Source organism: Neolamprologus multifasciatus, chromosome 14 (genome assembly GCF_963576455.1).
Source record: "Neolamprologus multifasciatus chromosome 14, fNeoMul1.2, whole genome shotgun sequence".
In the NCBI taxonomy this organism is placed as follows: domain Eukaryota; kingdom Metazoa; phylum Chordata; class Actinopteri; order Cichliformes; family Cichlidae; genus Neolamprologus; species Neolamprologus multifasciatus.
In genome coordinates this window covers 9,287,885-9,314,549 of record NC_140452.1, presented here as the reverse complement: position 1 = coordinate 9,314,549, position 26,665 = coordinate 9,287,885, and the positions used below count along the sequence as shown (strand labels likewise).

Genomic DNA, 26,665 nt, shown 5'->3' with positions numbered 1-26,665 from the left:
TGGTTCTTAGTTCATTATCATTTAGGTAATATAATGGTTCATCTCTAGTTAGCCCCACTGCTGCCTTTGGGGAGAAGCTTCTTTTCCTGGGCCAGTCTGCTTTTCCCCTTGCCAAAGCTTACTCACACAGTAACAATGGGCAGATATCTGAAATGTAATGTAATTAAAAGATGCACTTTTTCCAGACATAGGAAATAATCCACGTGTTTTTTGTGTATAGGAAAGTCGAGTTTGTGTCTTAATACACATGTTAGCTTGTGTGTGTTTTGTCTTGGGATGCAAACACACCACATATGCTCATTTGTGCTGTCTGCCCTCAGTGGCAACTGTGTAAGAACAGCGTTACTGCACCTGTACCCACCTTGCCAACCTGCTTGTCACTTTGTTCCCTATGAGGCCATTGTGCTTAGGGGTGGGTTTTTATAATTGATTTATCGATTAAAATCGATTCTGGCTTGGATAACGTAAAATCGATTCATTAAAATCCTGAATCGATTTTTTAATATAAATTTATTTTGCCCGAAATGCCAGAATCTCTGGTGAAATCTCACAAAATTTCAACAACCACCAAACAGCTAAGACAGTAAATGAGAGCAGGAACACGGATTCTGCACAAAGACTTAAACACACAGCGCAACCCGCGGATCAGAATCAGTGATATGTCGCCTTTCTCACCTGACCGCACGGACACGGTCGGGGCTGAAAGCCGACAGCTCGCTGATTCTGATCTGTCGGCGGTCCGCGCTTTGTGTTCACGCCCTTTATGCGCTGATTCTAAAGCTGTTAGTTTTATCTCTCTCCAAACAATATTGACCGAACCAGCAGCAAAAGAAGATCCAAACTACACTTCACATAAACATCGTCATGTATTCACTCTTACTTTTACTGTTTTGCTTCAACCACGATGCACAGCTCTCTCTCGCTCTCCCCCTCTCTCTCTCTGTACTGTTTTCTGCATTATTCGCTTGCTTGTTACGCACAAGTCTACCGTTGTTTACAGCGCTGTCGGCCAATGGTTTTTTTTTTCGTTTTATATACTTCCGAAAAGAAAACCTAATTTCTGCCGTTCAATACTGAACAAATTTAAACTTTTTAGAATTATGCAAAATGCAAAACGCTGTGTCTCTAATAAAACCGCTGTAACTTCAGAGGTAATGTTCATGTGTTGATTAATGGTTTTCTTTCGTTTTTGATGTACTGCAGAATATTTTTATAAAATCCCAGGCCAGGAAAATCGCCTTCATGTTTTTCTATGTTTTATCCTCAACTACTTTGACACAAAGGCCTCTGCTGTGATGCTCACACCTTTGATAAAGTCTTGGTGTGTCAGCTTCCTTTTTATAGATACAAAAATATGTAACTGTACTGATCTGAATTATAATATTTCTGACTGTCAAAATTTCCCAGATTCAAATCGAAGTGAATCGAATCGAATCGAATTAAATCGAATCGTGGATCGAATCGATTCGGGACCTTGTGAATCGGAATTGAATCGATTCTAGAAATCAGTGACGATACCCAGCCCTAATTGTGCTGCCTTTGCTATTATTAGATTTCAGATGTTAAAATGTCGACGGTAACACAGTCATAAGGACAGCCCTATGGACACTTACTGTGTTGTATTCTGCAGCTGCACTGTAGTGTTTCCAAGGGTAGACTATAACAATACAGACTATCCTGTCTGGGGCAAGTTCTGTGTTTATGCTTTAGCCAAACCCTATTTAATTAATGCATGTTATGCTACACCGACCTCTTTGATGCATTTACTTGGAATGCACAGGTTTGTCAAGAACTGATAAAATGCCACTTTGCCCTTTTCAACCCTCAGCTCTTTTATTTTCTTCATGCTACATAATGATTAATTCTGCTGTATCGCTCAGATGTTTTAACACAAACACGTGTAAGGGTAGCTATGCCTTTGTGCTATGGATTATACTATAATACTTTAAAGCTTATGTTAAAACTTTGTGATTAATACTTTAAAATGCTTTAAAAAATGTTTTATTATCTGTACTTAAATATTCCAACTCTTGCTTGATTCAGGTTTTGAGCTCTTTTGGGGGAATTATGAAGATCAGTGATGTGCATTTTCAAATTCTTGATAGTCAAACAACCTCTTGTCTTTCTAGATTTCACCAGAATCTCTGAGTGTTTTATTTTTATTATTTACCAAAAATTATGAAGTCCACAATCTGAGAAATTCAGAAAAGCAGAAATAACAAAATCCATTCTGGAAAATAATTGAAACTAAACTGAATTACAAAATAGAATCTAAGTAGAAAATACAAAGCTATAATAACTCTGGCAGGTAAGCCTTGAACCATTTAAGAAGGATTTATTAGTATGTGTAAGAGTGTCTTGCGTGTCTTGCATAAAATTCAGTAAAATGCAGCCACTCATTGCTTTCATTTTTAACCAGCAATATAGTTCAAACACAATTTATTGAGGCATTTCTTTTATTATGAGTTGAGCCAGATAATTCAGAGTAGCCTTCTGACCCTACTGTTTATATGAAAAATAGCAGATGAAGGTATAAGCTAAGTGCCTCTGCACACCTTGCATAGATCATGGGCCAGATTTACTAATGAGGCCACATTAGCTTTAGGATACAGTTTTTAGAATTGGGTTGATGGGAGAGGAAAGATCTGTGGGTGGTTCACTGACAAAGACACAGTTTATTTCAGCCATGACTGACACATTCAAATAAAAGCAGCTCAAATTAGCAGGACAACAACAAGGAGAATGTTAATCTACTATCAGAAATAATAGAGTGTAAGTGCTGATTTTAAGCATACGTTTCCCTTCGGTAACAGCATGACAGTTCAGATCCAGGAGAGGCAAGTAAATGAGAATCACTTTGTTTGACTGAAACATAGAAACACTACAAGATCATGTCTCACTGTAAAATGTAACTTAATGTAATGTAATGGGCATGTCAGACATCTAAGTTAAAACATGTATGAATTTTGTATTGGAATTACCCACTTCCCTCTGTTGTTAACTTCAGTTAAGTTCTGCTTCATCAAAATACTAATATTGAAGAAAACCATAAATATAGGAGTTTTGGCTATACTCAGGGTCAGGACTTCAAAGCTTTGAGCCATCCACCCATTCATTTATCTGCTTATTCTCAAAACTTCTTCCTCTGGCTTTCAAAGAAATTACACCTGTAGTGGAAGCTGTTACAGCCTTTTTTTTCTTAGCATTGTGCATAATTTGTGGAAAGTTGTCTGGTGCAGACATTAGTAAATTATGTTTTTATAATTTATTTTAATCATATTTTCACCATATTGTGTGCTTTGAAAGGGAAATATTTACAGATATGTATGCCAAGGCCAGCTGGAAAAATCACATTTCCACACATCAGTTGCAAAATTGACACTCAGCCGCTTTAGTAAATACAGACAGGCAGGGTTTTATGCTGGTCTTCATACCATAAGGTGAACCTGACAAAAAAACTGTTGTAAAATTCAATTCAGTTCAACTTTCCTAATACAGTGCCGGAAGTCTCAGAGTGCTTCATATTGCAAGAGTAAGTATCCAAGAATTTGGGAGGAAAAATCCAACAATTAGAGAGTTCATTGTGAGCAAGCACTTGGCGATAGTGAAAAGAAAGAACTCTGTTTTAACTAGGAGAAACTTCCAGAATAACCAAGATCAGAGAGGGGCAGCGATCTGGAGCAATCGGTTGAGGTGTGATGGAAAGGGAAAGACAAGTGCAATAAATAAATAATAAATAAATACAAGGACAAAATGCAAACTGTAGGGAAAACTTGACATGCAGTAGCGACATGTAAATGCATTAGGCATGGAAAGGAATGGCTAAGTGCATCTTGGGAAGTAACCCAATGTAACCTGAGCATATGCCAGCATAATTAATAAATGGCTCAGGGTCACCTGATCTAGCTGTAAGTACATATGTCATCAAAAGGAAAGTTTTTCAGTCCTGATCTTTATAAACTAGAGAGTGTCCGTCCCCTTAATCCAAACTGGGACCTGGTTCCATAGGATGAGCAGCTTGATAGCTGATTGGCCTTCCTACTGTTCTACTCTAGGAACCACATGTGCTCTATTGGGATAATAACCAATGTAAGGACAAGACTTCAGTTGGATGCACATTATAATTCATAGTGATAAGCTAAAAAAAATGTTCTCTCCTTCAGCTTTTGCTGCAACAGCTTTTTCATTACCATGGGCATTACAATGTTTAGTGACACTGTATAAGAAAACACAACAGAGAAGCAGTTGGGTGTTTTGATCAATTAGACACTTATTGATATTGGTTGATAAGTTATTATACTGTACTATTAATATTGAAATATGCATGCATAGTTATACTGCTGAGAAATAGCCAATGCTATCCCTTAGAAATGAACAAGTTTCAGTTTATAAGGTTATAAATTAGGATTACCATTTTGATGCAAAATGAAAAGCACTGCCATTAAGCCTTACCTGCCCTTTACTGATTAATCTTAAAGGAATATAATCTTGTTTAATATCCATCTGTATCAGTAACCGCCTAACTGTTTATTTTCAATAACAATTAAGTATTTGTTGTACTGTTAATGCTCAGTACGTGCATGCCAAAGAAAACAAAGTTGCCAGACGCTGCTGATGAGTTTCAGTGTGGCAAAGATATCACGCTCCAAGATATTCCTCTATAGTGCTTTTCTGAAAATGGTGCAGCTTGCAGTGTATTGTAATGCATCCTAATATAGAAAACCACAAGACTCATATATTGGTCACCTTGACAAAAGAACATATAGTAATACTTGGTTTTCTGAAAACCACAGTCTAGAGGATCACATTGAGTCCATCACAGCATGCACCGAGTGAAAGGCAGTGAGACAGTCTGGACAGATATCCAATACATCAGGGTCAACATATTCACAGTTCCGCTTGGCAATTTAGAGTCAAAATCTATTTGCATTTCTCTGGAGTAAAAGAAATTCAGCGACCCTGGAGGAAACCCACACACCCACCAGGAGAGAATGCACACCTATTATAGCGAGGGCTTTGGCTGAAGATTAAAAATAGAACTCTATTTTGAAAAAGGACCTTGCTCACTATTAAACTCTCCTGCCAAAGTAACAGGTTTTTGGTTGCTGATATTCACTGACATAATACCATTTAAATTAAATCAATGAGCTGTATTTAAAAAAAAAAAAAAAAATGAAAGAAACCTTTCTGTAGCATAAAAACTGTTGTTTACTGATGTTTTGTAACATTTAAAATATGTAACATTTAAAACCTTGCAATTTTGGACAAACCTTCATTATGTTCTTACTCATTTTGCTCTTCTTGTAAAGCTACTGCTGAACAAATTCATTTACATCAGCAGGGAAATAAGGAGGCATGCAAATTTGTAAATTGGATTAGCCCACCTGATGATCATGGATGACTGTGAACAATTCAGCGGTTAACCACCCTCAGCCCACTCCACTCTACTTTACCCCACCCACATGCACACAATATGGACATTATCACCCTTAAAAAAAAAGATCTGACAGTCTAGTTGACAGTTCCCACACTTGCTGAGTAATTCATGGAATACATGTTATTCTAGTGAAACAGGCTTGGTCAGTTGGAAAATGTGGGTTTGGTAGATAAGCATTTTAATTAATTACCCCTGGGTTAAATTTCTTTTTTTTTTTTTTTTTTTTTTTTTTGTATATTTTACCTTTAAATTTACTGGTTAATATAATATGGATAATATATAGGATAACAATACAATACAATCACAATACAATACATAAAAAAAAGAATATAATAGAAAACGCTAGGGCTGTGCGATATGACCAAAATCTCATATCCCGATATAAGAATTCTATCGTCCCGATAACGATATAAATCACAAAAATGTAACATTTTCTGTAAATTCTGTTAATCTCGGGCAGCTCAACTTGCGGGAAGTGTTTCCAGCTGCGCATCATGTAGCTGGAGTCGAGTGTTTTAATCGATGCATGAAACTATACATTTTTAGACATAAGTTGTAACGGCCGCTGTTTTCTTTGAGTATTTATTACACGGCGTGCTGCGGGGAAAAGCCTGTTCTAACATTTGAGTCTAAGGTTTATTTTTTAGCACCTGACGGCTCTTTTTTTGCTTCTCATCCGTAAATAATCTGCTCTTTCACGTGATTCAGTTTATTTTGAAAAGTCTCAACAGGATCTTGAGCTTTATTGTGAAAGGTTTATGTGGAACATAAACAAGCGGACACGCGATGGCGTTACCGTTGTTGTTGCTAACCACAACGCATAAAAACAGGCGCTTGTCCATCTGTAGTGTGGTTATATTAAATATAAGAGAAAGAGAGAACTTGAAGAAATTAATATAGCCACTACAGTGACCATCAAAACGATGAAAAAATATTGCAGTAAACAGTTTATTTTGCGACACCACGAAACAAACGATATTGTAAAATGAAACGATAGACGTTTTTAGATCGTCATCCGATACATATCGTTATATCGAACAGCGCTAGAAAACGCTATAATTTTGTAGTTAGACTCCCCAGCTGCTTTATTAGGTACATGTTGATGTTAGCGTGTTAGACCCTGTTTTCACTTCTGAATTGCTTTAGTTTTTATTGGCATAAATTCAACAAGGTAGAAATTTTCCTCAAAGACTTTAGTACATATTGAACAGGATGGCATAGTTACTCTACATCCATGAGGAAACTCTCCCATTTCTCCCATTTTACGGTATAATGTGTTACTCTGTTGAAAACAGACATCAGAAAATGGGTTATAAATATGGTTATATATGGACATAGTTGTCACCAATATTTAGGTAGGTTATTGCTTTTAAATGATTCTAAATTGATACTAAGGGGCCCAAGGTGTCCCTAGAAAAGATTAACTAGCACCAATTGGGACTCACTGTCTGAAATTCTTCCATAACTATTGCCATCATTATGTTTTTCAACAATGAGGTCTTGAGAGAGCTCATTGGTTTTACCCACAATAAGATGTTTCTTGTCTGATACCTTGGTAACAAGGCACTTCTTTTAAGCCATCAGTTGGGACTGACGCAGCTGATATTAATTTGCACTATGCGGCAGGATTGCTTTTTGTGTTCCTGTTTCTCTTTAAACTTTATTCTTCTACCTTATTCTAGTTTCTTTGCCGCTTAACTACTCCCTCAGTTTTCATCCGATTTTCACCATTCAAATTTTAAGCTGTTCTGCTCATTCTGCTAATGTCAGCTACATCTTGTGGTGCTTATAACTTTTATACTTTTTGAAAAATTAAGCTTTTTATGCCATTTTTTGGCCCATTTTAATGACTGGAACCACATTATCAGTGTGATCACCAGTTTAGCTTGCCAGGCTGAGCCGTGTTTTAGCTCAGTGAGATGAGCAGCTGTTTTCAGAGCAGGAGGCCCAGGTTCGAATTCCGCTTATGGCAACATGTTTTTTCAGTAAACACTTTAACTTTTTTAACACTTTTCAGAATAGATTTCAGCTTCTACATCCCTTTTCAGCAGGAATTTCAGCTTTTTCACCTCTTTTCAGCACGATTCAGCTTCTTTGGGACCCTGCACATTTTTTCTCTCACTATATCTGTCTTTGGGACAAGAACTAGTTTGGCTCAGTGAGATGAGCAGCTGCCATAAGACCTGGTGGTGCAGGTTCAATTACTACCTGTGGCTGCTGTCACACTTCTTCTCTGCTTGCATTCAGTGTGCTTTATTGACATTGTTCAGTGTACCCTTTCAAATACAACGGTTTTCAGCAAAGACTTCAGTTTCTACAAAGTGTTTTCAGCAGATAGTTCTCCTGCTGTTTTCAGATTCCACTACACGGCATTCACACTGCATTTTCGCAGGAAATGCAACTTTTTCTAGTTACTGATAGATTTCAGCTGGTGCTGTGACTTCCCATGCCTTTTTAAACCTCCCTTTATTCAGGTATTCAATAGTTTTTTCCCTTTTGTCATTTCTCATCATTACACATAACTGAATCTATGGACATCAATGGTTTGATTTCTTTGCATATGTGGATTGAATGGTTTGTTGCCAACATCTGGTGAAAATTTCATATTTATAGCACCTTTTAGAATTATATTTACACTGAAAATTGGTGATGGGTTCAGTACTTTATCTGCTGCACAGACACAAATAGAAATTAACACGCGCTACCAGAGCAAGCAGTGTTAATACTATAAAATGTATAATGTAATCATAGCTTTCAGCTAGCTCAGAGTTTAAATATGTCATTGACATATTAGCAATGGAGTTTTATAATGGAAAGTTGTTTATATATTATTTTTTAAACATTGTTTGTTTGTTTTTTTCTCATGCTAATGGGCCCAATAGTAAAACTGTCAATGAAATATATCTGCAACTTAACACATTGCAAAATACTCAGAACCTTAAATCAAATGTTATCTAGACAGATGGTGGAAGCCTGATAGTTTAATTTAGTCTGGTAATTTTCATGAACAGATAAGTGTCATCTGTGACAGAATGGCTTTGTGTGGCGCAATCGAATTGTTCAGAGACGAGAGAAGTTTTGCATTCTCTTTGTCTGCTGCAACATCTTTGAGGTGTAATGCACTGGTACTAACAAGTTCTCTGCTTTATTGTGACATCAGAAGAAATTCCTGTCAAAGTCAGGAAAAGGAAATTGGCATCAGAGCACAGAACAGAAAGATGCATTTACTTTTATGCTTACCCAACTGCATTAGGACAATGATGCAGTGAAGAAAAATGCCATTTATGTAAAAACACATCAGTTGTTTAAACTGTTGATAAGTAGTGATACAATCAGCTGGCAATACATCTACACCGTGTGCGCGCGTGTGCACATGTGCACTTGGATGCATGTATTCCATTCTTGCTGCAGACTCGAGCTTGTTTTTGTAGCACACACCAGCACAGTGGTTTTTGTAACGGAGATTCAAATCAGTTGGCAATTTCTCACACATATTGCGCTGTATGCTAAAGAGCTAATTAACAAGGGCTGTTATGGAGTTCACAAGCTCCTCTGACATCTTAATTAGATCTTAATGACATTTCAGCTGGAATGGCTGAACTGAGTACCACAAGATGAGGCAAAACCACTGCTGATATGCAGAGAGAAATCGGAACTGTGCAAGACACGGGACACCAGTATGCGAAGCAATAGAGGAGAGGAGTGATGTGATGTGAAAGTGAAAAAATCTAAATAGGGATGGATCGAAGGACATTTTGGCTTTATGTCTGCACAGTAGTTTCCTGTGTTGAGATAATGTGATTGTGATTTACAGTGATACACATTTCAAGTTGTTGTCTTCTCTCTGTTTTTTCTCATCATGCGTCTTCGTTCTGTTTCGCTCTCCCATTGGGATATGGGACTATATGTTGCCCAGTAATTACTCTGTCCATGTCCCAGTAGCATTACACATCTCATATCAGCCTCTTAAACAGATTCTTAGCATTTATTACCATAAAATTTCAGTGTACTTACCCTGGAAATAACTAGATACAGCTTGCACTGCCAGTGTAGTAATGATATTTCTGTCAGATAGATGGCTGATTAGATACAATAATCTTCTGTAGTGCTGTGTTTTGCATTGTAGATGGTTTTGCGTGGTCTGCAGTGAATTGCAGGGGAAATCTTTTTTTTTTCTGTTGGATAGTATTTTTAGCTGAATGGTTGTTGCACGTTTATGAAAAATAATCTTTCCAGTGAGTGAGAAACCTTAAATGATCCCTGTTATTGTATCATTTTTAGTGATCCTTAGTTACCTTCCTGCTATTGGCTAGGGTACACAAACAGATGGGTGCAGACAAAATCAAAACACAGAGAAAGAGAGAGAGCCACTGATTCAAACCTTTGAATGCAAATATTTATTTATCAGATGAGTTGCTCTGTCTGTGTTTTCCTGGGCTCAGCTGGCCTGTACTCCTTTCACTTGAGAGCTGCTATTATAGGAGAAGGGACAGGGACATTTGGAGAGAAACTACATCGAAATCTAGGGGACAATGATGAGGGGCCTAGAGAGAGCACAAACTAGAGATTACATGAGAGAAATTGAGGGAGGAAAGGCTAAATAGAAACTTTGTGTGAAGCCCCTGGCGAGGTGCAGAGCGAGGAATAAACAGAGAGTAGATGTCGGTTGAAAGATTGGGCAGCAGGAGACGTATTACTAAGAATCTGTGGGTTTCTACAGATGTTGTTCTGTGTGCAGCCATTTCTGTTTATCACTTTCCTCTCCTTTCCCCAAGTCCTTCCTCTCGTCTCCTCTTCTCTTCTGTCTAGCCTAAATCTGTCAGAATACAGCCTCGAATACCTGGCAACAACTTCCTTTTACAAACACCCCCTTGTCTACCCATCTTCCCTCCCTTACAATGCCTCAAGCTTCTGTTCATTAGCTCTTTTTTGCTGTTATTCCCCGCTTTTATTCATTTTACTTAGTCTTTATGGGTTTACTTAGCATTTTATTTGCCCATAAAGGGTGATATGTGTAGGCACTTGTTTTTCAGTAGCACAATCTGCAATTATTTTTAACAGTACTGAGTCCACAGATGCCTGTGTAATTTGTTAGTGTTCCTTTCAAGAAGGCCATGTTTATTTTCCCCTTGTACATCTGCAAAGTGGAACATTAGGGCCCACATGGTCTGTGTATTTCACAGCCTTCACAGCAAATCTGGGAAATAGATTGTTAAAGACCCCTGCAAATTCTAATCTATTTGTATCAGTCATACATTTCCTTTTGTGCTTCTCCTCTTCGTGTAGCTTTCTGTCTGTGGCCAGGCTAACTGATGACCCATTAACCCTCATCTGGCAGGGCTTTAACTATCAGACAGCTTGTACTGTACTTTGGCTGCTGGCTCCCAGTTATAAGGAGCAAAAGAATAGCAGTGTGTCACCCTGATGTACTGTGAGTCAGTCATTGACTGGTAGCTTTGTCAGATGCTATATAGTCTACTCTATCTGCAGCAAGTGGATAGGAGTTGATCTTACTCAGCTCGCTCATAATCACACCATGCCTTGGATGCTATGTGTATTATTCGCTATGGTAACAAGCAACAGCATATATGGTCTGTAACAACAGTGATTAGAGCCTCTGCCCAAATTCCAGGTTCACAGATGCAGATACATTTGTGATGGGGGATGTGACGTACGGCGCCTGCTGTGTGGACGACTTCACTGCTCGAGCCCTGGGAGCTGATTTCATGGTGCACTATGGCCACAGTTGCCTAAGTGAGTCTCTTTACTGTCTATTTGGATTTTTTTTTTTCTCTCTTCATGACTCCTTCGTGTAGAGAATGTCAAGTGATCTAGCATCGAAGACACCCACTTACTAAGAGTGGGTTGCATAAAAAAAAAGAAGCTTCAGAACATAGACATACCAACAACGACAGACTCACAGACAAAGCCATCGATCAATGGAAACTGTTACTAGTTGGTGCATTCTTCCCAACTCTAGTTTGGAAAGCATATCAGATGTTTGGAGCCTGGGCATCACATTTACTCAGCAGATCAATGGAGGACATGCATTAGAGCCGTTCTTTGAAAACCTCAAGCAGTTCTCGAGGACCTTCACCCTCGCCCCCACTGTCTGCCTTTCGCAGAACATGGGAGGAAATGTTAAATCAATAGTTTTGATATATCTCTGCCAGAACGACCTCACCTATCCCAAATACCAGAAATGACCAACAGAATTTTAATACTGCTGAAAAACTCTCTCTTTCGCTCTCTGTCTCTCTTTTGGCTTTATTGTGTTCATTGTGTTAGTCTTTGTGTATGTGCTGTTGGCATATTTATAATTCGATTATCATGGAGCAATTATGTATGCAGGCATGTATGTTTACAAAAGATAAGATGTGTAGCTGTTTATGCTGAGAGCAGCCCAGCAAATGCAAGGATAAAGGCGTTAAAGTCTTTGCGGGTTGGGATGGAGATCAGATATTAATTGATGGAAGAGATTAAAAAAACAAACAAACCCAAATGGACTGCAGATCCTGAGAGTATGCGAATGTAATGGTGGTGTCGTGCATCCGTTCCTGACCTTCATCTCTCAGTCGTGAGGACATCACTGCACTGTTTCCCCAAGATGTCAGCCACCTGTGGGAGATGAAAGACACGGTGTTTTGACTGACTCACAGAGGAAGTCTCTCTCCCGCATTCATTCATTTCCCTTTCATTTCCTCTGCAGTATCTGCTTTTGAGAGTAGTGGTGTCGTCTCATATTGTCTCATCATAAAGCACCTCCAGTTTGAACCGGACAATATGGGCAACATCATAAAACCGTGTTCAAACATTGCTTGCAGATATGAGTTCGGGGACTTTTTTGTTGATGTTTAACCTGAATACCATAGTAGTTGGAACAGAACAGCCTGAGATAAACTGGGGAACATACTGGAATCAAAATATAGAATCCAAAATTGAACTCCAGGAAGGAAAACTGTCAGGAGATAGAAGCTCCCCTCCGATAATGCCAGGAAAGTTTTACTGGTCTTCCTTAAACATCATGAGTAGATCCTCACTATTAAAGTCATTTCAGAACATGGCCGTGGCACCGATTTTAGAGTAGCTAGTCGTATTTGTGTGGTACTGGATAACAGTTTTATAATTTTTATAACAGCCCAGGTAACAGTTCTCATCTGTAGACACTTGCTGTGGGATTTTTATTATATACAACTGTATTGATTGTTTTGAGCAGTTGAAATGTTGTCAGCAGTATCAGATTATGACATTAACTTTAAGTGAGAATCCTCTCATGTCCTGCTGTTAATGTTTGAATTCATTGTGAATCAATACACTGTTTGGATTGCGCCATCAGGTAATAGAGAAGTCTTCAGATGATTGTGGCTATGGTGAATAGCTTTAGATAATAAATTTAATAAACATATAACCTTGACTGCCCTCTACAACACCACAGTACCATATTGTATTACATTTCTATTTTTATATATTGCCCTCTTCACTCACATCCGTTTTCTTGTTAAATTGAGCTCCTTTGTGTATTTTGTGCCATTCTCAGTTACTTATTTTATCAAGCTAGGTTGCTTTTTATGTTTTGGCTACTTTAACAATGTAATTCACCAACTTTTGGGTCAAATAAATGTCATATCTTATTAAACCATAATAGTATAGCAAGCATCTCTTATTTCATTATATAAATGCTAAAGCCATTCTCCAATCCAAGTTAAATGCTATCACATTTCCCCACATAGATAATACAGATTATTTTAGGACCACATTTTCAATATGCCAAATGATTGGCTTATTGTTCATGAATTATACAGAGGTACAATATCAGAATATATTTTGTTTTTACATATTGATTTTTAACCGACCATTTGTAACCAAGCCAGTATAGCACTATGTCCACCCTTTTGTTCAATTTGAGTGTGCATTTGTGTTTGTGTTCATGGGCATTAATAAGCAGCTGTGCTAAGTGAGCTTATTGCCATGAAAAGGATAAAACCAGTGATGGTGCAAGTGAGTCGTGTCTGTCTCATTGACTGTGTCTCTGATTGCAGCACCTAAGTGCTCTCAGGCTACCATGCTAATGTGAACACAGATCGATGTCACTTTCCTCTGCCCTTTTATGTTTTGGGAGTGTCTATAAACAAGCAACAGACGGTTGTTGGTCTGAGTCTAGATTTTTACCTATCTCCCCCCATGATGTATTTAACTATTTGGTTTCTCACTCAGCGTGTGGCCTGCAGCAAACCCCACTGTTTTAAATATCTATCCATCTGTTCTCCTTTACTCGGAGCTGAAATGTGAGCCCATTCATCACCTCTGTTCCCAGTTAATTGACAACCTACCCTTCACACTCAAACTAAATACCCATAACACACACACACTCGGTATCCTGTTACTTTTTCCACTCGTGCCTCCCATTCCAAAGCATTTGCTCTTTATACAGTTTATTATAAAATCATCTGCCCACACTCCCAAATTAAATTTCTCTATTTTCCAGCCTACTTTCATGGGAATGTTTCATTCTTCTCCCATTTCCATCACAGCTGCCTTCGGTCCTTTGTTAAGACAGCTCTTATGTTTTCCCACTATCCCCTCTTTATTCACTCCCTATTATCTGCACATTGTTGAGCCTTGCTCCCATATCGCTCTCTCTCTCTCAGTGTTGCTTTAATCTAGGCCATCAAGTGAGCTGCACTTGTTCATAAAGCATTTCAACCATAATGGGCCATTTGCTTAATTGTAACAAAAAAAGTCCCCTCGCTTCTGATCTGCAAATTAACTGTAGCACGAGAGGAAGACCGATTATAATGATCAACACAAACAATAATTCTTCGTTCTTATCTGTACCCTTTCCCCCCTTGTTTCTTGGACTCTCCCCTGCTTTATTCAGCATCTAACTCAGCATGTCTGTAGCTACGTCTCCCAGGCCCGGGCGCGTAATAAATGGTCTGTGAAATTAATGGCATTAATAGTAATCGCGTGTGTCCTTCTCCTTCCCTAAATAATTGAGGTCTTTGCATCAGTTCCTGCACGTGCTAGACTCTCACTCTCTATGATTCAGTTATGTCACATAGGTGCGTACCGTATGATCTTTATATTTGCAGTATGCTCACATACGGTCTATCTGTGTAGCTGTATTGCTATGTGTATATATGTTTATGTTTTGATGTTCCATATACAGCAGTCTAAAGAAGCAGGACTGAAGTATTCATCTGTCTTTCTTTTGTCTTTGTCTTGCTGCAGTCCCCATAGACTCGACAGCAGGTATCAAGATGCTGTATGTGTTTGTGGACATCCAGATGGACAATGCACACTTCCTGGACACAATCAAGTTCAACTTCTCTCCTGGACAGTCTCTTGCACTCGTCAGCACTATTCAGTTTGTGGCGGCGCTGCAGGTGATTAAGCGCCGGTTCTGTCAGACTTTGTGTGCATTTGTGTGTGATTCTCGCGTCGGAGAGAGCTGACGCACACAGTTATTGTCACTTGTATTTTCCGTATTACATAAAGAGTATATTTTTCTGTATAGTACAGGAATACACACACTCACACATCTCTGCATTTGTACCGTATACTTTTTTTGCAGTTCCTGGCTTTTATGAACAAGCTCACACGCCGCTCTTAAAGCTCAGTTCAAGTGTGGGTTTGACAAATCCGGCAGCAGTTATTTTGGATTTGAAAGGTGCAATGAACTCGGAAGGCCGCTCGGTTCAGCATCGTGCTCAGTAGTGCTCTTTATATAAGCAGTGGCAGCAGCTATAGTATTAAGCTCGAGCAGCCTTCTTTCAGGCTGGCTGCCTCCCTTTTCTATAATGCATTTTGCTGCTTTCATATGCTGTGTTGAACCAGCACCACTTTGGACCTTTACTAATGCAACCACCACTATTTTTAAATCAAGCTCTACCCTAACAGGTCACATTATATGATGGGATGTTTGAGTCCGCCTATGTGTATATGTCTGCATAAGTCTCCATGTTTTGTATGCATGCTTGCTCCAATCTCACTCGTGTCTTATGTGTGTAGGCTTGTTGGGGTCACACAGTACGGGCGGGAGAAGTTCACCCGTATTCCCTGTGGACTGCCTTAAATTAGCCTTAAATCGTTTGTTCAGAACACACACACTTTTTCCTTTTTTTTTTTCTTATAATAATTGTTCACTCATTTTCTCTTTTCATCTAAATGAGTACACATGAACTAGTTTGTTTTCCTAAAAATTAAAGCACTCTTTTTTGGTGCTTTGCAGAAGCATGAGGATTTAAACACCAGTTGTGTTTTAAGAGTTACACTTCTGGCAGAAAATCATTCATGAGCCTTTCAGTATCACTTGAAGTTGACATTTTCAGTCTTTTAAAAATATTATATTATTATAATATTCTATATATTTGCACCAGTGGTAATAGTGGGTAATCCCCTATCTTCTGACTTTTAATTCTGTTTTTCCCTTTTGCATACATTGAATCGAGACCACAGACAGTTGCGCGTTTTTATTCCTCTGGTTCATATCTTTAGCATGTTCAATTTAAAATAAAACAATGGACACTACATTAAAGTGCAGGTCTTTGCATAAACTTCAAAACCCATTAAAAGGCAGACTTGGCTTTAATGTAATATCTATTGTTTTGTTTTACTTAAATGTCCTACAGCACAGAGTCTGATGGAAGATGAAGAAAAATGTTTGGTCTTTATGTTTTCTGTAGGTTCAGACTCAGCCACATTCATATTCGATGCATCTCTTGTTATCTTTCCGTTATTAAAAATGTAAAAATGAACCATCAAAAGTGAAGAACCTGATTAAATATGTGCACAGAGAATATAATCCCTTCTCTTTCCTCCATATTCTAGGCTGTGAGTGCAGCCCTCAAGCAAGAGTATGATGTGCTTGTCCCACAGTGTCGCCCTCTGTCACCGGGAGAAATTTTAGGCTGCACCTCCCCTCGCTTGGAGCGCCATGTCAATGCCATTGTGTAAGAAATCGTATTCCTCCTGTCTCCCACCTTACAGTGTCTGCCCAGTTCCTTTTTTTTAGTTAGCACAGATTAGATAGCTGCAGAGATCCAGCATTGACTCATCCAGCCATTGTCTTCTCTCTCCTTTCCTTCCATAGTAAAGCCTGCTATTGCCATGCCCACCCATGTGGCATGAGTAATAATCTGTATGCCATAATGCCTGTCACACCAGACCGAGCTGGCTGTGATAAACAGCCATATCTGTGAGCTATAAGCAGCCAGAAATGGCCACCGTGAATAGCTTGAATTGTATGTATTCAGACACCTTTGGCTTGTTTCAAGAGGACATATATTCACATGTTTTATAGTTTAGATTTAAGGAAACGCTTTAGCAAAATATAACAGCTACTATATGTTTCCATAGTAAGGATTGACAGGTTTCCTTGATATATTAGTTTGTCTGTAAATTTGTTTCAGCTTGTCTGATTGCCTGTTTTAATTTCTTATTTTCCCCATTTATTTCTTCTTAATCAGAAAAAAAAGATGATGCATCCAGTCAGGAGCTGCATGTACCCTAAAAGACTACTTCCTGTGTATTTTCACAAAAACACCGTTCATGTGCGATGTGTCAAAGTGATGCTTATTTTGCCTGTGCTGCAGGGAGGAAAACGCTTGGCAAAGTAACAGGTCCAACTAACAAACAACACCTCCGCAGCTCCTGTGTGTCTATACATCTGGTGCTGGTCTGCAGTAGATAAATCTTATGCTTTGTAGTGCACAGTGAGATGATGTTCCCTTGATATAATTATGCCTAGGTGCACAGTCCCATATGTCTGATCTGCACACATCTAATGTTTGTCCATGCGATTAAAATCTCCCAGTGCATAACAGCTGCACAAGGACGGGCTTTGCTATATGCATAAGTGGATACAAAAATGATGTGTACTGTGTGTCTGTTTCAGTGTGTCTCTTTGTATGCGTGAAAGCTGTGGAAGGGTCAGAGTGTGTTTCACCTTCTAATCCAATGTGCATTGTCTTTGATGTGTCAGCTGGCTTGTGCAGAGGTGTGCTGGGAGAGAAAATCGATTAGCCTACCTGAGGGATGTATGTTGCTCTCTTTCTCATTTAATCCACACGTGTTACAGTGAACACATGAGTAGGGATGGGTACCGGTATCATGGCACCGGTTCTGACATAAACGGTAGTAACCAGACCGAAAAGCAGCGCACATTTCGGTGCTTTATTTTGGTGCTTTTTTTTTTTGGTGCTTTTTTTTTTTCCTGAGCTGTGATACACTTTAGATTCTAGCCAATCATTTTACGTTTCTGAGGATAGTAGGCGGGTCCAGGTACGTACGTTCTTTTAGAGCAGAGCTACAGATTAAAAACGCCCAAGGCAAAGCGGTCAAAAGTCTGGCTGTACTTCACAGCAAAATATGCAAACTAAGCAGCCTGCAACAAGTGCTTTAAGCTGATACTGTGATACTGTGCAAAGGAGGTAACTCCTCAAATCCAATGAAACACCTGGCAACGCATAGCGTTTTTTTTTTTAAAGCCGAGAAATGCGCCGTATTTGATAGCTTGCTGCGAGACCTCACACCGTGCACATCTACTGCGGGTGTAGCCGTAGCCCTGCCAGTGTAGCAGAAATGATGACGGATGATGAGCCGTAGCAGCAGCCGTTCTTCTTTGCGTGAGTAGCTTAATGTTGTTCGTGTGTAATTTACGTTGAGTAGGCTAACCACGTTATTACATTAATGCATGTAAGGTGAACTAGCAAACACCATCGTAGTTACATGCGGCTGTCTTCTTGTTTGATGGCAGATACTCCCTTCACCCTGGCCAAAAAGGCTAAAATGACCAAAGAAAAAGTGGGAAACAGCTAAACATGAGAGGTTTTTGGACAAAGTTTGTGTTTTTTCCATTGATTAAGCTCTGCTTCCAGCCAAGAGTGATACCATATTTGCCCCATAGCTGCAGAAAAGGCTAACATTGTTACCTTTTTTACAAAAAAACAGCTGAACATGAGGTTTTTGGACCAATTTTGTGTTCTCCATTCTTTAAGCACCGGTTTGAGCACCGTTTAAGCACCGGCACCGTTTCAAAAGTACCGGTTTGGCACCGGTATCGGATAAAACCTAAACGATACCCATCCCTACACATGAGCAATGATGAGGACTTTAACCTCACTGGTAGCACCATCCCCTACAGTTAAATTTCAGTCTAAAAATATATAGCTGAAACATTTTATTTTGATGTGACAGCTATATCAGAAGAACAGCTACAGCGAAATGGTTTCCCTCTGCTGATCAGTCTCCTTTTACTTTAACGAATTATTCGAGTAATGGCACTTTGATTGTTCACTGTCACTAACGAAAGCAGAGCAGATCTGCTCTTAATATGATTTCTTTTTTACAGTGCATGGTTTTGTTCAGCACCTGTATTATAGCAATAAATGAATATTTAATATCAAGTCATCCTATATGAATTCGAAATGAGATAGTTCCCGCAAAAAGTGGTGTGTGCTCAAGCTGTAATTGCATTTTATCAAAGTTTTGACCCGCTTGAGCAATATGGAGAATGAATAGTGATGCATTAGTCTTTAAGGGTGATTCTGAAGCTCTAAAAGGTCTTAGTCTCTGTCATTTCCATAATGAAAAGTATTTTTAAAGTGTATTGAAATGGCCATTCGCCCATTTCGATCTGCCACCTCTAGCTCTCACTCATAATAGAACAATATAAAGATGTGAATGTGAAAATAGGCAGTTGCGTAACGCACAGACACACAGCATTCTGCCATTCTAGTGAGAGCATTTTTGAAAAATAAAGAATATAGATAGGACTGTGGTCATAGGGAGAGTTAAAGCACACCAACCTTTTAGAGCCGCAGAGTGCTGAGGACAACCGTGACTGAAATGCAGCAGGCTTATTGTTGGGAACATAATTATACAAGGGCCTTGGATGTTTCTAAGCAAAGAGAGGCAGTGCAACAGAGGCTCTCCTTGAGTTCATTTTGTGTTCAGTGTTATTACACAGATGCAAACAGAGACAAACGTGCTTACACACAATCATGCACTTGCTAACAAATAGAGCCTCGGCTAGTCGTGTCTCTTGGTAGCCTGTATGGCAAACCACCCACAGCCTGCTTTGAGCCACTCTAAACACTGACCAATTAGTGGGTTTAATTGCACGTCCTGGCACAGTAGGCCTTTTGAGACCCCTGCTAAGTAATAAGTAGGGGTACTGACCTGAGTCCCCCTCACACTAACAACAGGATTGTTCTCAGCCTGACCCCAAGGGGCATTTATGTAAGAGACCTTGCATTTTTAGACACCTCCATGTCACTCAGTGTTTGCGGTTTGTGAACTCCACGTCTGCTTGCGCTCTGGAAAATCCCCAGCACCAGACCCTGGGTTAATTGGAAAAGCTTGTATTCTCTGTAAACAGCGTGCTCCGCTCGTTGAGGTCACATTCCCAAACAGCAGAAGTGGGCAGACCCTCCACCCAAGCCGTAAGGCTTCTGCCCGAAAACACTTTGGTCTTCTGTTAAGAGGCTGCAGACATAAATTAAAAGACAATGTTAAAAAAAAAACCAGAGAGAAAACGCTGATGGAGAGAATAAGAGAATAGGTCAGCATTTCTTATGGCTGCACAATGAATTTTAATTATCTTCAGGGAATTTTCTTTGCACACTTTATTTTTCCTCTCGTTTCATTCACCTCAAACATTGAATTGATTGGTATCTTTCTACAGTTATCTTGGAGATGGAAGATTTCATCTGGAATCAATCATGATTGCAAACCCAGACATTCCTGCCTACAGGTATTGTCACATATTTCATGTATATCTCTCTTTATATGATACAAAATAGTGTTTATTATAGAACTAGTGTTAGTTTGATCATTTGGGAGCAAATGATGTCAAATAAACTTTTTGTAATAATTGCAATGAAAAGAGTAAAACATTTTTTTAAGTATGGAAGCGATCAACATTCATAATCACTTTTTTGGATCCTCAAATTATGTTCTAGGCTCAGAATCGTATGATGCTTTTTAGTGCTGTTTAAATTTAAAAACTGCTTGCAGTCCTGATTATTCACCTTATCGCAGTGGCATGATAACATTATGTGAAGCTCAAGTTCTGTTTTGATAAGGCTTGCTTGCATGCAAAGTGAAATTGTGTTGTTATAGACATATGCACTGCTGCACAGATCACAGGTCTCTCTCATAAACAAGATTCTAATCTCAAGTGTACCCCTTGTACCAGAGAAAAGGAGATTAGATGCTCAAAAATACATCTATTTTCCCTCAGATACACTGACTCCTGTTGTATTTGATGACTTTTTGTGATTGGATTTTTCTTCTTCTTCTTTTTTTGGTGCATTTCTGTCCTTGAGATTGATGCCAGAACAACGGATTGTAATATGTGTAATCAGGTTCATTCTTTCAAAAGTATCGACACGTCCTGTTCACATCTGTGATTTTCAGCCTTTTTCTGCCTGGCTATGCTTGTAGATACGACCCCTACAGTAAGGTGTTCTCCAGGGAATACTACGACCACGAAGCCATGCGCGCTATAAGGCTCCAGGCTATTGACAAGGCTCGACTGGCCCAGAGATGGGGACTGATCTTGGGCACGCTTGGCCGACAGGGCAGCCCTAAAGTCCTGGAGGTGAGTTTGCATCCTCATTTCAACACTCTACATGTCCCGAGGCCACTTGTGCAACGGCTTGTAATATTTCTTAGCGCGAGTTTTTTTGACAAGTGATTTGGTGACATGAAGTAGTAATAAGACAAGAAGTCGTCACACTGGGAGCTTGTTATTTCAAATTTTGGATGATGCAGCCAAACAGCCATAGAAAATCTTATCCTTGATCTCGCTGCGGGCTTCAAGCATGACTGTGTTTGAGTGTTACTAGTGATGTATGATTTTGAGCGTTTTCTGTTATTGCTTCCACAATACGAACATGAAATAAACAACTACAAATAAACATCTCAAAGCATAAAGAACAGTCTATACTTTTCCTCGGTGAAAGCTTTTGCAGCACAGTCCCATCACATTATTTGCATAAATTAACTCTGGAAAATTCAGCCACTTAGAAATGCAGCTCACGTTCTTGTTCAGCAAGCATTTCTAAGCAGTATTCAACTGGTTAATTGTAATAATTCAGTGAAATGTGGGGTATTTTTATACATAAATGATTTTAAATTATCTATCGGTAACTGTTTAATGCTCTCATCACACTTTGTAGGTAAGACAAACCTTGCTTAGAACTATTGGCATGAGAATTCATAAATAGTATAGTAAGTGTACACAGTCAAAGGCTGGTATATTTGGTGCAGACTCTTAAGTGAGAAGCTCAGTCTGTGCAAGTACAAGATATTATGTATTAGCATGCGTGAAGGTCTCTAGTCACTCTTAACTTGAAGCTGGTCCTCCTGTTTTGCCCTCTCTTCAATTGCCAGTTTGTTTTTCTCCTGTTTGTTCCTTTTTCTTTGTTTTGTTTCCCCTTCTTTTCCCTACTGTTTTGAATTTCACTTATTACTAATTAAATCATAATTGAATCAGTAATAATTCAGTGCTGTATGGATTGCTGTATGAAAAACTGGAGCCTCCATCTAAATGCTAGATGTAAATGGTTTAATACTTCCTCAGCGAGTGTACATCCACAGACTTGACTTGTTCGCAAAAATCCAGACTCAAGAGATTATGTTAGCACTGATGTATAAATGTCAACTAGAGTGAAAAGTTTAATCTTTGTGTTGCATTCGGGGGTAGATTTAAAAAAGGGATTTGAATACAAACTCACCAGAGATCTTTTAAGATTAGGAAGTGTAGTGTCAGATAACCTCTCAAGTAAGGGGGCAGAACTATCTGATAAGAGCACAGTGATCTAAATGTTGCAAGATACTCCCAAGGACAGCGGATAACAGTCACATTTTACATCAAAGAAGGATTTATGGGATATCTTCTGGTTTGTCTGCCGTTTGGATTCCCAAGTAATGCCTCAGTCCGCTACCCACAACTAAAAAGACAGAGTGAGAAAAAGAACCAAGTTCCTTGATTTGGCTAAACAGTTTCATTTAATGACATGTTTTATAAGGTCTGGTGACTGGGCTTGTGCCCATCAGGCCTTATTCACCGACCCTGAGGAATGATAGCCACATGTGAGACCGCTACTCGCCAGTCACACTGTCTTTGTCTCGCTTGTCTGTCAGTTTTCTGTTGTGAAAAATGTCTTTATAATGGTATAATTTTTTATAACTTCTGGCTGGACTGCCTTTTTCCAGAATTGCCAAAGTGAATTTTACCAGATGGGTGTGGGGGACACTGATGATTCAGTTGCTAACTGTGTTGGAAACTTTCCATGCAGAAAAAGCTCAAAACTATTGTGTACAATACCTCACCAAGTAAAGTGTGTTCCGAGTTGTAGCTGGGCTGATTTATTTATTTGTTTTGTTGTTTTAAAATTTTGTTCTGTCAAATCTATGGACAGACTCTTCAGGTGGACTTAAAGAGTGGAGAGAAACCAGGCACATTAGAACTGCAGCTTTGCTGGTGATGTAATTGTGTAGGTTTCATCAGACTGTTCAGCACTCGATCTAACAGTTTACTGCCAAGCCTGAAGTGATTGCGAGATTCAACACTTCCATGTCTGACGATATAATACTCTGCCTGAAAACACTAAATTTGGGGATGGTAATTAATTATATTACTAATCAAAGGAGCGGGATCATATGGTCTTTTTTTTATAGTGACCATAAAATATTAGATTGACAGATGAGTTAGTTAATCCACCACAGGAATGCATACAGTGTACAAAACATTTAAATGAGCCAATCTGAGGCACAAATGCTCAATCTAGATTCCTGCCCTCTCCTACAGCTTTAAGCTCTAGGAGACTGCGAGAATGGGATTTCAGTTGTAAGTGCCCAATAAAGAATTATCTTTACAGTGTGCCTGGACACATGGCAAAAGGATGAAGAGATTGATTGTCTGTATAGAGGCTGGAATAGTACACTAGGCACTTAGCTCTGAACATAGCCAGTTGGTTTGGGGGTCTAATCTGTAAGCTTCCCTGTTGAGGTGTTGAGGCCAGAGCTAATTGGAAAGAGATTGAAGGGAAGAATCACATTATACTGGAGGGAGTGTAAGATGTTGTTTCCAATGTGTAAATGTGCATTAGCAGAAAAAATAAATAGGCGGAGATGCGATAGTTCAAAGCTTGATGTCCAGATGAAAAAGTCTAGTCAAGCTGAAACTGTGAAAGCGCAAAACCTCTGGAGTGGAGTTTTTGTATCAGCACATGTTAATGCCATGAATCATGTGACCTATACCTTATTACATGTGGCTGAGTTTCACAGCCTATTTTATGTCTAGAAGGCAAAATGTTTTCATTTCTTTTTCTTCCAGCACCTGGAGTCAAAGCTCCAGTCCCTGGGCAAGTCCTTCACTCGAGTGCTTCTCTCGGAGATCTTTCCCAGCAAACTGGCTCTGATACCAGATGTAGATGCGTGAGTATTATAATGCATACACACAGTTTTTTTTTTCAAAATGTTATTCATTTGATGGTTTGTTTGACACTGTCACATTTTAAAAGAAATAATTATTTTTTTTGCCCAGACATATTGAAGACATACATATGATCAAGGGAATTGGCAAACCTTCTGGAGGAAACCTGGTCTTGTTAGGAGAGATGGCATCCATCCCACTTTGGATGGAGCAGCTCTCATTTCTAGAAATATCGACAAATTTATTAAACCCCTCAAAACATGACTATCCAGAGTTGGGACCAGGAAGCAGAGTTGCAGTCTTACACGCCTCTCTGCAGCTTCTCTCCTCCTGCTACCCCCCCCAAAAACCCATCTCCATAGAGACTGTGTCTGCTTCCAAAAAGACAAAAAACAAACTAAAAACCAGCAACAAACAACTTAAACATTTACAAAGAAAGAACAATACAGTATCCACATCTGAACCAAAGAGTAAAACAGTGAAATGTGGATTATTAAATATTAGGTCTCTCTCCTCCAAGTCTCTGTTAGTACATGACTTAATAATTGATCAACAAATTGATTTACTCTGCCTTACAGAAACCTGGTTGCAGCAGGATGATTATGTTAGTTTAAATGAATCAACACCCCTGAGTCATTCTAACTACCAGAAATCTCGAAGCACAGGTCGAGGGGGCGGTGTGGCAGCAATTTTTCACACCAGTCTATTAATTAATGAAAGACCAAGACAGACTGTTAATTCATTTGAAAGCCTGATGCTTAACATTGTCCACCCCAGCTGTGAAACTCAGAAACCAGTCTTACTTGTTATCATCTATCGTCCACCTGGGCCTTACACAGAGTTTCTGTCTGATTTCTCAGACTTTATATCTAATTTAGTTCTGAGCTCAGATAAAATAATTATTGTGGGTGATTTTAACATCCATGTAGATGCTAAAAATGACAGCCTCAACATGGCATTTAATCTGTTGTTAGACTCAATTGGTTTCTCTCAAAATGTAAAAGAACCCACCCACCACTTTAATCACACTCTAGATCTTGTTTTAACATATGGCATAGAAACTGAACATTTAACAGTGTTTCCTGAAAACCCTCTCCTGTCTGATCATTTCTTGATAACATTTACATTTACAATAATTGATTACGCAGCAGTGGAGAGTGGACTTTATCAAAGTAGATGTCTTTCTGAAAGCGCTGTAACTAAGTTTAAGAATATAATCCAGCCACTGTTATCATCGTCAATGCCCTGTACCAACACAGAGCAGAGCAGCTATCTGAACGCTACCCCAACAGAGGTCGATTATCTTGTTGATAATTTCACCTCCTCACTACGTACGACTCTGGATACTGTAGCTCCAGTGAAAACTAAGGTCTCTAATCAGAAGTACCTGACCCCGTGGTATAATTCTCAAACACGTACCCTAAAGCAGATGACTCGTAATCTGGAGAGGAAATGGCGTGTCACAAATTTAGAGGATCATCATTTAGCCTGGAGAAATAGTTTGTTGCTTTATAAGAAAGCCCTCCGCAAAGCCAGAACAGCTTACTACTCATCACTGATTGAAGAAAATAAGAACAACCCCAGGTTTCTCTTCAGCACTGTAGCCAGGCTGACAAAAAGTCAGAGCTCTTTTGAGCCAACCATCCCTTTAACGTTAACTAGTGATGACTTCATGAACTTCTTCACAAATAAAATTTTTATCATTAGAGAAAAAATTACCAATAATCATCCCACAGATGTAATATTATCTACAGCTACTCTTAGTTCCATTGATGTTAAGTTAGACTCTTTTTTTCCAATCGATCTTTCTGAGTTAACTTCAATAATTACTTCCTCCAAACCATCAACGTGTCTTTTAGACCCCATTCCTACAAAACTGCTTAAAGAAGTCCTGCCATTGATTAATTCTTCAATCTTATATATGATCAACCTATCTCTAATAATCGGCTATGTACCACAGGCCTTCAAGGTGGCTGCAGTTAAACCTTTACTCAAAAAGCCATCTCTAGACCCAGCAGTCTTAGCTAATTATAGGCCAATCTCCAACCTTCCTTTCATATCAAAAATCCTTGAAAGAGTAGTTGTCAAACAGCTAACAGATCATCTGCAGAGGAATGGTTTATTTGAAGAGTTTCAGTCAGGTTTCAGAGCTCATCACAGCACAGAAACAGCTTTAGTGAAGGTTACAAATGATCTTCTTATGGCCTCTGACAGTGGACTCATCTCTGTGCTTGTCCTTCTTGACCTTAGTGCAGCATTCGATACTGTTGACCATAATATCCTATTAGAGCGATTAGAACATGCTGTAGGTATTACAGGTATTGCACTGCAGTGGTTTGTATCATATCTATCTAATAGACTCCAATTTGTGCATGTAAATGGAGAGTCCTCTTCACACACTGAGGTTAATTGTGGAGTTCCACAGGGTTCAGTGCTAGGACCAATTCTGTTTACATTATACATGCTTCCCCTAGGCAGCATCATTAGAAGACATAGCATACATTTTCACTGCTATGCAGATGACACCCAGCTCTATCTGTCCATGAAGCCAGATAACACACACCAATTAGTTAAACTGCAGGAATGTCTTAAAGACATAAAGACTTGGATGGCCACTAACTTTCTGCTTCTTAACTCAGATAAAACTGAGGTCATTGTACTCGGCGCTGAAAAGCTTAGAAATATGGTATCTAACCAGATTCTTACTCTGGATGGCATTACCTTGGCCTCCAGTAACACTGTGAGGAACCTTGGAGTCATTTTTGACCAGGATATGTCCTTCA

The 26,665-nt window shown here is 39.1% G+C and overlaps 1 protein-coding gene across 1 annotated transcript in view; it reads left to right on the top strand.

Annotated features, from left to right (window-relative positions):
- dph1 (diphthamide biosynthesis 1) overlaps positions 1-26,665 on the top strand; it is a 76,690-nt gene that overhangs the window by 30,004 nt on the left and 20,021 nt on the right. The window contains exons 4-9 of the mRNA XM_085131677.1: positions 11,070-11,191; positions 14,669-14,823; positions 16,268-16,389; positions 20,124-20,192; positions 20,885-21,041; positions 23,784-23,884. Coding sequence (XP_084987803.1) covers positions 11,070-11,191; positions 14,669-14,823; positions 16,268-16,389; positions 20,124-20,192; positions 20,885-21,041; positions 23,784-23,884 — 726 coding nt within the window. The remainder of the gene's footprint in view (positions 1-11,069; positions 11,192-14,668; positions 14,824-16,267; positions 16,390-20,123; positions 20,193-20,884; positions 21,042-23,783; positions 23,885-26,665) is intronic.